General features: G+C 42.0%; 1 protein-coding gene across 5 annotated transcripts in view; it reads right to left on the bottom strand.

Moving 5' to 3' along the window:
* PTPRG (protein tyrosine phosphatase receptor type G) overlaps positions 1 to 12,699 on the bottom strand; it is a 658,718-nt gene that overhangs the window by 263,013 nt on the left and 383,006 nt on the right. For all 5 annotated transcript variants that reach the window (XM_015236580.3, XM_072941596.1, XM_015236598.3 and 2 more), the window contains exon 4: positions 6,469 to 6,617. In XM_015236580.3, coding sequence (XP_015092066.2) covers positions 6,469 to 6,617 — 149 coding nt within the window. The remainder of the gene's footprint in view (positions 1 to 6,468; positions 6,618 to 12,699) is intronic.

The raw sequence follows: 12,699 nt of genomic DNA, 5'->3' as shown, positions 1-12,699 counted from the left end.
CCATCAGTTACCAGCACCCCGCATACTGGCGACACACCATCACACAGCCCTGAGTTGAGTTCACATCTCAGGATGACTTTGTGTCATGAGGACTGTCAAGACATCATGGGGCTTCACTCCGCCAGGGACAAGGCTGCTTCTACCTCACAAAACCCACTCCCTGGCTTTGCACACCAGGCATTATCTTCTCCACTGAGCACAGTCTAAGTACTGGGGCCTCCTGAAATGGTCTTAACACAGGACATAACACGTAGAAGATTATCCAGATGGAAATTAAGTATTTCACTAGTAAAGGATGAAACATTCTGCTCTCAAATAGAAAATTTATTTCAATAAAGTCATTAATTAAATGCCAACCAATTCCCCTGCCATTTGATGGGAGCCACTAGATAAAAAGACAGTCGGCTGCACCACAGAAGAGCCAACACCAGACAACCAGAAACAAGCTCTTTCACATCTCCACGTTCCACAAGGGGCAGCACAAGGAGACCAGGCCCGGTCTTGTGCCCCATCGACTTAGGACTCTCTGCGTACAAAGCAACTTTTCAGAGAACCTATAACAATTCCAGGAATTTACTAAGGCACAAGGCAGGGCCAGAACAAAAAGGGTGCTACTGCAAAAGTTATTTTTAATAGACAATGTCTCAATCTCCCTTTAAAGACAGAAAATGTCTTTCTCTAATGACAAAGCAACACAGTATAAAGTTCATAAAGACATTAAACAAATGTTTCATGAACAAGCCTAGGCTGATTTCATTATTTTCAAAATAATGGAGATTCAAATCATCATTGGTGTCCACTGAAAACATTTATTTGAACAGGACTCCATTTCTTACAGGACTATGGACTAAAGGAGAAGAGAACAAAATGATAAACCTCATTTCCAGAAGAGTGATGTTGCTAATTTACAATGAAAAAGGTGGGAGACAGTGGTTATGTTAAGGTTGGAAAAACGCTGAGTTAAACAAAGGTAAACAGATTTCCCCAACGGAGGCCTCTTAGAAGGCTCTGGTATGCCAATGTATAAAGTCAGCCTTCAAGAAGGCATTTCAGGTGTCTACATTTATTTCCAGCAGAGAAAGAAGGGATGTATGTAAGACTGTCAGGCAAACTGTACTAGGCCCACCTAGGCCGTGCTCTAGAGTGTCACGCCAATGAAGCCAGGACTCGGCGCGGCCAGTGGAGAGAGGCGGAGACCGTGAGGCCTCTGTGTGTCACACCTGGGGGAAGCGGGTCACCTGGACATAACCTCAGGGTCCAATGCAAGAGAACCATCTACCACGTTACAACCGAAGCGTTGGAAGAACCCAGATCCATGTCACAAAATGGAAAGCAAATCATCAGCATGACTCTGGGCAGGGAGGTAGGGGCTGGGTGGACAGGAGGGAACGCAGGAGCAGGCCCAGGTAACATACCCCCAGATGAGGATACTGCAAGCAACTGCAGGCCCACACAGAACGTTAGAATGGGAATGAGTCACAGAACAAGGGCAGCCTAAAACTAGCAACTTCTTGACCCCTGGACGAACTTTAACTTCGACTAAGAATGTTGTATGATACCTTGGCAGAGCAGGGAGCAGGATGTAGCGGTACCTGGACATACCCATCCCATCAGGTAGACAAATAATTCAGCGTGCTTGTGTCCCAGGTGGAAATAACCTGTGCTCTTTGGAACACAAACCAGCGGTACCATGGATCCAGTTTTAAAAACACAGGTCCCATAAATCCTTTATCAGTGACGGTGAAATCTCAAAAGCCTCCAAGATCAAAGGTGTTCTGCTATTGTTGTTATTTATGATTTTGGTGCAGAAACTAATTCAGTAGTAAAATCTGATGTGAAGAGACGTGAAGCTGTTCAGAATATTGATATTTTCCCCCCTGGTATGAATATTCATGTACATGCTGCAGAAACAGGAATGCATTCAGGGGTACAGTCCCAGACCCCACATTGTGTCCTCTGTAAATACATATGGAATATGCACCATCATGCCTTTCTAAAAAAGATTCTGAATTCTAAAACATCTGGCCCTCCAGGGTTTCAGCTAAGGGACTGTAGACCTGTACCATATGGTAATATATACACGGTATATATTAGGAAAGATGGCTTTGCTTCTACTCACTTGCTAAGATGCTCTGAACAGAGCTGAAATGAATTAGCTGTGAGTTTTACTGGAAAGGGCATACACAATCAATTTGGATCATTCAAGCTTATTGAAGACTTCAACTCATAAAGCACCAATATGTCTGAATCAACAACTCCTCCCATCTCTTATTGTCATAAACAAGATTTTAATTACCTCAGACAGCAAGCATGCAATGAACCTTCACTTTAATGGTCCTCTCAGAGGGTTTTATCTGGAGATTTCTCTTTGCATTAACTCCAACTTCAGTTATTAGTGGAAACACCGCAGGATTCACTTTCTGTTAGTGTTACGTGAATCTTTATTGAAAATAGGGAATGAATGTGGGGTAGGGAGAAAATTTAGGACAGGCAGAAGCTGCTACAGATAACTGTAATTGGACAGATAATTCCAAGTGGAGAAGCTATGGAAGAATTCAACAGGACACTCTAATACCACTGTTTTAATCACTGGAATATTCTGAGCCTTTTGACTTTAGGGATATTTAATCACATCTGCAAAGTCCCTTCTGCTGTACAAAGTAATATATATGTTCACAGGTTTCAGGGATTAGTGACTGGACATTTTTTGGGGGTGGGTATTATCTTGCCTATCAAAGCCTCCACTGATCTCTCTTTATTCCTTAAACTTACCAAGTATCATCTGCCTCAGGGCCTTTGCATATCCCTTTTCTACAGGCAGGCTCCAATTAATCTCTTCCCTCTTAATAAATATCTTAGGTCCTAATAAATATTTGTCTCCACCAAGGTCTTCCATCTCATGACAAAACATCCTTCTCCTTCAGAGACTAAATCACAACTGATATTACACAGCTGTTGGTGTGACTGCTTGGTCAATTTCTGTGTTATGACTAGAGTATCATCATCTTGAGGTTAGGATTCTCTCCCTGGTTCAGTTCTGCAACCCAGCACCTACATGACAAGACAGGAGGCACTCAAGAAAAACTTGCTTCCTCGACAAGCGACAGCACTGAATAAGAGGGGGTGAGTGCACCCGAGGGTCCAAAGTGGGTCCAGCCTCTAAGGCACGGCCTTGTCATCTGATTCTCACTTTCTCTTCTGTTGTTAACTGAGCTGTACAGAAAGCTATCGAAGGGCTTTTGTTTTGTTTTCATAAGGACATTTATTTTTCTGCTAGACTGGATGTTTTTAAGTGTAGGAACTCCAAGACTGAGTCCAGGATTTCAGCCAGGAAAGTGTGGAGAGGCTTAATTTCTGGATGTGTACAAAGCTGTTGTAGATGACCTCAAAGAATTCCTGGGAAGCAGCAAAACCTACAAAGTTGGGCTTGTTGCAATTTACCCTTAGGGAACAGATCCAGAGCCTTGTGGAGCATACGCTTAAAACTCAACCTGCGGCCCTGCAGCGCCCAGGCAACGGCTGAAATACCCAAGGTCATGACTTTATCTCCACTGGAATCTAAGGGAACCAGGACCAGCAGTGTTCTGATCCGTAAGGCAAGGTACACTTCCTCTCTAGAAAACACAAGAGGATGGACAACTCTGTAACGAGTCCTCATTATTCAGATCTACTTAGAACAATGCCACACGAGTCAACAAAGGCTGGATTCCACTAAACCTACTGCTTTTTCTACCCCCACAGTCTGCCAAAAGTGACATCTGGGGCTGGAGAATTCTTTCTCATGGGGGCTGTCCTATGAACTGGGATGTTTAGCAGCATCTCTGGCCTCTACCCGCTAGACTCTGGTAGCACATCACTGACCACAGGAGTGACAATGGAAAATGTGCCCAGAAAATGCCTGATGTCCTCTGAAAGAACAATGCTGCCTCCTGCTGAGACCCAACGCTCTAGTCGGCCAACCTCAGCCCAGTCCTCTACAATGACTCGTCTCTGACTCTGTGCACATGACAAGGACGTAATGCTCCCAATGCTGATAAATGACTACGTGGTACATTATAATTTTCTTACTTTCATCTAACTTCTTGAAAAGCAATGTAGTTATGTAGGAAGAAATAAACCAAGCCTAAGATGTTCAAACAGCGTAAACATCTCAGGGAGAGCTGGTGCTAATAAGGAGCTCAAATAAAGCAGTTTCACATAAAATGCTACAGACACGTTTTGCGCAAAAGTGAGTGACTTTTCTGTGCATATTCTGAAGTCAAATTTGATCCAGTTACCTTTGATCTCTGAAACTCAAGTTCCTCCAAATATATCCACTAAGTAATTTAACATGTTTATCACATTAAAAACAAACAAACAAAAAAACAAGCTATGAACCAGATGGGTTTCAGTGAGGAACCTCATTAATACAGGCAGCCTGACCATCTGACATGACTTAAAAGAAAGAAATTCAAATCACTTGGTCAAACAGTAAGTCTGGGCATTGTAGCTGCCACTTCTAATTAGTTTCTGAATTTCACAGCACTCTGAGTTAAAAAAAAAAACAAACATTTAAAGTAGTAAGTTTTCGAAAGAATATGCATCTAGTCTATGCATTTTGCCAGAGTCAAAAAGGGAGAGGAGACAGACCTACCGTGGCATTAGGGGACGTGCCTGGGAATGAGGCAGAAGTCCCCAAGTCCTGACTCCACAGTTCTTTCGCAAGGCAGCTGTCAAATTTAGTTTTCAAACTTTCAAGCACAGGTCTTTTATTCGGAACAACATTAACTAAACAAACGGCAACCCAATTCTAAGACGCTCTGGAGCAAAGCTGGCTGGACATAGACTTCCCCTTCAGCTCACACTGCCGATGCGATTGGTCAGCAGGAGCGAAAGAGAAACCCCAAACTTAAACATCGGATGTAACCGTGCTTCTAGGAATCGAGTTTTCCAATTACAAGTAAAAGCTACGATTTCCAAGAAATGATTGATTCAATACAAAAGGAGAAAGAGAGCCCATGAAGGAGAAACCCTATTCCTAAGACGTACAATTAATGTGGCTAGGACAGGGAGACCCACAGATGGAGAAATCCTAATAAAGGAAGAATTTTTCCCAAGGCCAGTGAGCCTATTTTACATGACCTTTTTTTTAATTTGTTATTGGGGGGGTGGGTAAATTAGGTTTATTTGTTTATTTATTTAACCAGAGGTACTGGGGATTGAACTCAGGACCTCCTGCATGCTAAGCACACACTCAACCACTGAGCTATACCCTCCCTTTAGGAAGAATTTCAATACTGAGAATTTGTCAGCTTAATTTAAAGACAATTATGCAGCACTTTCTAAGAATGGCTATCTGTCATTTCTCCAGCAATCATAGGTAAGAAACAAATCTATCTGTGAATATAAGCGTCTATTAAAAAAAAAAAAAGAAATACTATTGATTTTCTCATCTTGGAGGGATTCTTCACCTAAACCTCAGGGTTGCCTAACGGTCCCCAGATGGGCCTGAGGAGCGAGAGCGATGAAACTCTAAAATTATGCGCAAATCTGTGTTTTCTCTATGGAGAGGCATCACAAGTTTTCATCAGATGATAAAGTAGGTCACGACTTCCACAAGTTGTAAGGCACTGACAGCTGTCATTCTATATTTGAGTCCAGCCACAGGCCTGGATACAAACCCACTCAGTTCTTCCACAAACTTGTAAAGCTTACCACACGGGCACCCAACCAGCCAACAAGCACGCTTGTCCCAGTGAAAGAATATTCACATAAGGTTAAACGCAAGGTTAACAGTGGAAGGGATGTGCTGGCCCCACCAGACATTAAAAAAGGACTTTGGAAACTTGCTCCCTCCCTCCCTCCCTCCCCCAAAAGACACACACGATCTTTTGCACCCACCCCTTTCTTCTATTGAGCAGCATGGATCTTTGAGAAAACTAACACAGAGGCGGCAAAATGTCACCATCAACCCCAGCAAAGTTAACAATGAGTCATACGACCGGTGGGCACAGCGTCTCTCCCAACTGCAGCTAGGAGCACACAAACCTTAAAACAGCTTCCCTACAGAGAGACGGTTCTGAGACTCCTCTTCTTATACCAACTACCCTTTTTCTCTTTTCTAAAGGGTGAAAACCAAGTCACCAGACTTCCATACACCAATTCACTTTTAGAAAGCAGGGTTTCAGGAATGGACAAGGAAAAGAAACTGTGTCAAATGACATAAATGATTCAAAAATCATCGACCGGAGTTGAGTCTACTCAAACCACGGCGTCCGTGGCTTCTATATGCTTCACCAGGTAAACAAAGATGGGACACTGGAGGACTGGATATCCACCTGTCCTGCTGTATATAAAAGATTTCCAGACAAAGGCAGGGATGGTACCAGTTTGACTTGCAAACTGACTGGGTTTCGGTAAAGACAGAGCATCTCATTAACGCCAACACCCAAAGCACAGCTCCACGCCGACATCTCACGTTTCTCTCACCTCCACGGGAAACCGTCTGCCGTTGATGCTGTGTTCAGAGCCGGCAGAGCCATTGCTGTGGCCCCAGTGAAATTCCACCTTCTCGGCTTTGAATCTGCCAGGCAGGCCAGCACCGCTGACAAAATAGTCGTCTTTCAGAAGGATGGCAACTGTGTAAAGCAGAAGGGAAACAAAATGAGTTTCAAAACCAAACTTGACATATTTCGGCTGCTGCTTCAAATATAGTTCATGCTTACATGATGCGAATTACGTCCTCATGTACCTGTTAAAAAGCAAGTCAAAAACACTAGTCAGAATAAATGAGCACATTCTAGCCGTAGAATGCTCTCAATCCCTGGCTGAGTCTAAATCATGAAAATTCCTAGGGAACAGTCTCAGAATTTCTTATCCATTTCACAGATTGAAAAAAAAAAATGGGAGACAAGGACAGAGTAAGTTGCTCTGAATCAGGGTCTCCTATATCTGCCTGACGACCGAAGTTATCTGGAGAGTGGGATTTTTGTCTTTTTTAAAAACTGATTCCTGGGGCTACCCCAAGACTCAAGGTCTGGAACTAGACAGGAAATAGACATAAGCTGGATGCGAAAGACATGTTTCATTGATCAGAAAACTTACACAAGGTATCAGAAAATAAACTGTGCAGGTACTACCAGAATTCAGGCAGTAACAGTGGGAAGGTAAGTAGGATTAAGCATTGTATTCATACTTGATAATGGTGTTTCCAGGGAAGTGTAGTGAAAATTCTACTCATTAAGTCACCCAAATAAGCAGGTAAGTAGATTGACTTTCCTATTTCTTCTAATTCCAAGTAAAAGAAAACTTTGCTTCGCCCATCCGAAAGAACACATAAGAAGTCCTTAACGTACAGACTTCTCAATCAATTCAGTTCAATTCAATCAATTCAAACCCTAAATTTCAAAATCGTATTTCTCTTCCTTGAAACCTGGAAAAGAGAAATCAAGGACAAATAACTTGGACAAAAAAATTATTTTTTCCAAAAGGAATGAAATAGCCAAGTGGACAAAACAGAGATTTTATTTTATAAGTGATACATTTCCTCCACCCCTCCTTTTTGTTGTTGTCTAGAGTGGAATCATTCGTCCATTCGACAAACACCTATTGGCTGCTAAACAAGCACAAGGTGCCAACCAATACCCTGAAGGGTTTGTGATCAAAAGCCAAGTCTGTTTAAGGCAGAGAAAAGCTTCTGCATCCTCACTGTCTTCTGTTCCTAAAGAGATCCCAGTTCAAGCCTTGCAGAGAAAGCCTGCATGAAAATTAGGTCTCCATAAAAGACAGGGACTAGACTAATGGTGCATTTTGCAAACCGTGCAATTAGTTTCAGCACTTCTCTATACAAAGGAAGCACTAAATTAGCGAGTGGAGGAACCCTGCTTGTATAAATCCCTTTTTTATTGCATTCAAAGGCAGCGTTTCTCCAACTTCAGAAAAATACCCAGTGAACGTTCAATTAGTGGGAGAGAGAATTTAAGGACGGAATGAAGTCAAAGCAAGTGTTTCTCATGCTGATTTAACACGCTACAGCATTGTTCCACCTTTACTGGGTGCTAGGCATGGCTTAGAACAAGGGTTGCCAAACTTTTTCTGTAAAAAGTGAGACAGTAAATATTTAGGGCTTTGTGGCCCTGTGGTTTCTGTTGCAACCACACAAGCTAGTCTTTGTAGCACCGAAGCAGCCAAACGCAATATGTAAATGAGCAGGTGAGGCTACGTTCCAATAAAACTTTATTTATCAACATTAAAATTTGGATAGAATTTTCACAGGTTGTGGAATATTCTTCTCCTTTTGATTTTTTTTCCAACCATTATAAAAATGTAGGAACAAGCAGAAGGGGTTGTCATTTTGTGCTCCCTAGAATACAGTATATTTTAGAAGATAAACTATTATATGAAACCAATCATACCCCTTTAGTTTCAAAGCCAAAATACCAATGAATCAGCTCAGTAGTGTCTTAAACACTGTTGATTACTCTCAGCTTGTTACAAAGTCTACACATACCATTTTGCATCCAAAGGAGGAAGGTAAAGCATTTTGAGTGCATCTGTTACAATACATCTAGGGACTCAGTAGCATCTTATAAATATTTGATTTTACCTAAATCATTTATTTCTCTGCCAGGGGTCATTTTACTTGTTTTATATGAATAATTTAAGGCATAATTAGGGAACTGTACAACCTGAAACACTAATCTCATTTTTCATTTTGCAGTCTTTCTCACGAGAGCACAAAGCATGCTACATGCACGTACAGCCCCCGCCTTCCGGAGGTGGCTAGTATTTTTGTTTACATGTATCCCTGTGAAGAGAGAACCTGCCTGGCCATCACACGGCAATCTTCTGATGACCACTGATGACACGGCTCTGTTGCAGAACAAAACGTACCAAACGTAAGTTGCTGCAGAGCAGGGAATGTGTTAAGAGCCATGAGCTCACAGGATGGACAGACCTGGGTTAGAATCTTTTCTGCCACTTGACAGTGGTGTGGCCTTGGGCAAGTTACCTGACTGCTAGGTGTCTTGGTTTGGTTTCCACCATTATTCAAATGGCAATAACCATGCCTACCTGGTGAGGCTGTTTGGATGCCTGACGGAAATCACACAATGAAAGCACTTCACACGGGGCCAGAAATCCAGCCAGCACACATTCAATGCGGGTTATTGTCAAACTAATTTCGAGAGTCATGGTCTTATCTCATGTGCACCACAGGAGGGTGACCATGCAGATGTGACTCTCTGTTTCAAGACAGAGTTCCATTTTAAAGCAATACTGTCGTTCCCACAAAATAAAACATGTCCTTGAGCAAGGACAATAACCAGCAAAGGTAGGTGTGGCCCAGATACTTGAGACTTTCCATGTTAAGAGCAGCTGCTCTGAATTCATTAAAACACTGAGTTAAAAAAAGATACTTCCTCTTGACTATTTCTATTCTTTAGGTCCTATCAATGAGGAAAAAAATCTCAATTAGATGCTAGTATGCCGTCCACCCATCAACGACACTCATTCATTTCCCCCTTTTACCCAAAAGTAAATATTTACGCTAGAACTGAATAACTTAAGTACTTATGATTTCTTTCTTTGATTGACGGACTACAGACATAATGTTTTACACAAGTCTACCCATGTTAAATAGCACTGGTTTTTGCATTAAATTCTTTGTTAAAATTCTTTGTTTTAAAATCAATTCATTTTATTAAAATAAAGTGAGTGAACTGAGAGAAAACTGGTAACTAAATGATACAGCAATAGTAATAAATAAATACAATTTAAATTTTAAAACAATAGCACCAAGAGTTGAATCTGGATATAGTGACACTTAGTAAGGCAGCAAGCAACAGCTAAAGACTGGAGAAAGATGGGCTAGGAGGAGAAGGCGGGAAAGGCACCTGGGAGCAGACTTTTCTAGAACGAGAATGACAGAGGAAGTGGAAGAAGCCAGGGGCTTCAACCTAGAGTCCAAAGTCCAGAGCAGCAGCCACCCATGGACCTGGGGGTCCACACCCTCCTGATACGGCAAGTAAAACTCTGAGCACCGGTGTGGAAACCGAGCCGGACGCTGGAGCCAGCTGAGTCTGACCCTGAGTCCTAGACCTGCCACCACCCAGTTGTGGGAAAGTTACTGCACTCCTTCCTGCTTCAGTTCCCAGTTTGTAAAACTGGAATAATACAACAGCGACTTCAAAGTCTATTATGAGACCACAAGAGCTGACATATGAAGAACGCCCAGAACAGAGATTCATTCACGACATAACAGCATGGAGACGGCATTGTAAAAGCCCAGAAATAAACCCACACGTGTACGGACAATTAATTTACAACAAAGGAGCAAAGAACACACACTAGAGAAGGGATGGTCTGTTCAATACATGGTGTTGGGAAAACTAGACAATCACATGCAAAAGAATGAAACTAGGCTGCTCTCTTACATTCATACATAAAAATTAACTCCAAATGAATTAGAAGCTTGAATGTAAGACCTAAAACCATAAAATTCCTGGAAGAAAACATAGGTGGTAAGCTCTTTGACATGAGTTTTATTGATGCTTTTGTCGATCTGACTCCAAAGGCAAGGGAAAACAAAAGCAAAAACAAACAAACAGGGCTACATCAAACTGAAAAGCTTCAGCACAGAGAAGGAAACCATCCTCAAAACCAAAAGGCAACCTGCTGAATGCAAGAAAATATTTGCAATTCATATATCCGATAAGACAGAGGGTTGATATCCAAAATGCAAAGAATTCATACAACTCCACAGCAACAAAAAAATAAACAACCTGACTGAAAATTGAACAGAGGATCTAAACAGACATTTTTCCAAAGAAAACATACAGATGGCCAACAGGCACATGAAAAGATGTTCAACATCACTAATTAACAGGAAAATGCAAATTAAAACCACAGTGAGGTATCACCTCATACCTGTTAGAATGGCTACCATCAAAAAGACAGGAAATAAGTATTGCTCAGGGTGTGGGGAAAAGGGAACCCTCGGGCACTTGTGGTGGGGATTTTACCACCCTGGAAAACAGCAAAAATATGTAGGCATAGAACTACCACATGACCCAGCTATTCCACTTCCGATTATTCATCCAAAGCACATTGAAACTAATTTGAAGACATATGCACCTTACATTTGTTGCAGCATTATGAAGACAGCCAAGATATGGAAACAACCTAAGTGTTCATCAACGGATGGATAAAGAAGATGTGGGCTGTGCATGCACGTGTGCATGTGTGTGTATGTACACAACAGAATACTTCTTAGTCATAAAGAAGAATAAAATCCTGCCATTTGTGACAACATAAATGGGCCTTGAAGATATTATGCTAAGTGAAATAAGCCAGAAGGAAAAGGATAAATATCGTATGATTTCACTTACATCTGGAATCTAAGAAAACAAAGGAACAAACAAAACAAAACAAAACAAAACAAAACTCACAGATACAGATATCAGATGAGTGGTTACCAGAGGAGAAGAGAAGGGGGTTGAGGAGTGGGCAAAATGGGTGAAGGGGGTCAACTGAATGATGATGGATGGTAACCAGACTTGAGGTGGTCACTTTGTATTGTATACAGATGTCAAACTGTAATGCTGTACACCTGAAATTTATATTTAAAAAATAGATAGCAATGTATAAGTGCTGTCTATAAAAGTCATGCTGGGGAGAGGATCCCCAGCTTTCAGAGACTCCTCCTGTGTCCAGAGCTCCACAGAACGTAAGAACACTGTGCACAGGAGCAGGGGCAGACAGGACTCACACCGTGGATAAGGAATTACTTTTCTCCCGAGCTTGAAGGGATGACCGAGTACCTGCTCATTTACCACATTCTTTGCAGGACATCCACCAACTGTTTATAAATTAAACTCAATGTGTCTATATAACGCTGGCCTAAAGCAAATGTTCACACTAAAATCTGATTACACAGAAGCAGGCGCCAAAAGGTTAAAAAAAAAAAAAACTGGATGAGAAGGAAAGCAAGCCTCTTACTATCTTTCTTCCACCACTTCCCAACCAGTTTTCAACACTGTTAAGATGGGAAAAGACCACCATTATTGAATTGTTAAAGTGAGACTCCCCAGACTCCCCATAATATCAGTGTCCATTAGGGATGCTTTGGGGTTCTGGAGAGAAAGGGAAACCACTCTGGTCTGGGAGTCAAGAAATACCACCTCTAGTTCTAACCTCCTACCAACTTTCCTATAGGCACTGGTATTTATTTTTTTCAAGTATTTACCAAGTAATTAGTGGGGAAGAAAAGGTACGTAAACTAAACATAAGCTCCTGCCCTCATGGATTGCACAGTTGGTGGGAAAGACAGGCCCCAGTAACTAAACAGACAACAGAAGGAACCCTGTAAGTGGGACAGGTGGTGACAGATGAGCATCCAAACCCAGTAGAGAGGGTTTCAACAAAGACTGACAGGAAGGACCAGAAGTGAGAGGTCAGCTACGCTGGAAAAGTGCTGAGAAGAGGGGACCACAGCAGGAGGAAAAGCTCATGCAAAGGCCCTGTGGTAGGTGGAGCAAGTGGAGGAAGCCAGAGAGACTGGTGCTCAGAGTACACGGTGTGACATAGAGGCTAGAGAGTGAAGAGGGGACAGCGAGTAGCCTGTCTTCATTCCCGAGAGAAATGAAAAGTCCTTGATATCACTGAGAGAGAACAAGACAGAAAGAAGGAGAGACATACAGGCATGATCAGATTAGAGAAATA

The sequence above is a fragment of the Vicugna pacos genome, chromosome 17, assembly GCF_048564905.1.
Source record: "Vicugna pacos chromosome 17, VicPac4, whole genome shotgun sequence".
Taxonomy (NCBI): Eukaryota; Metazoa; Chordata; class Mammalia; order Artiodactyla; family Camelidae; genus Vicugna; species Vicugna pacos.
Note: the sequence above shows the minus strand (reverse complement) of the source record. Positions and strands in the feature narration are given on the sequence as shown.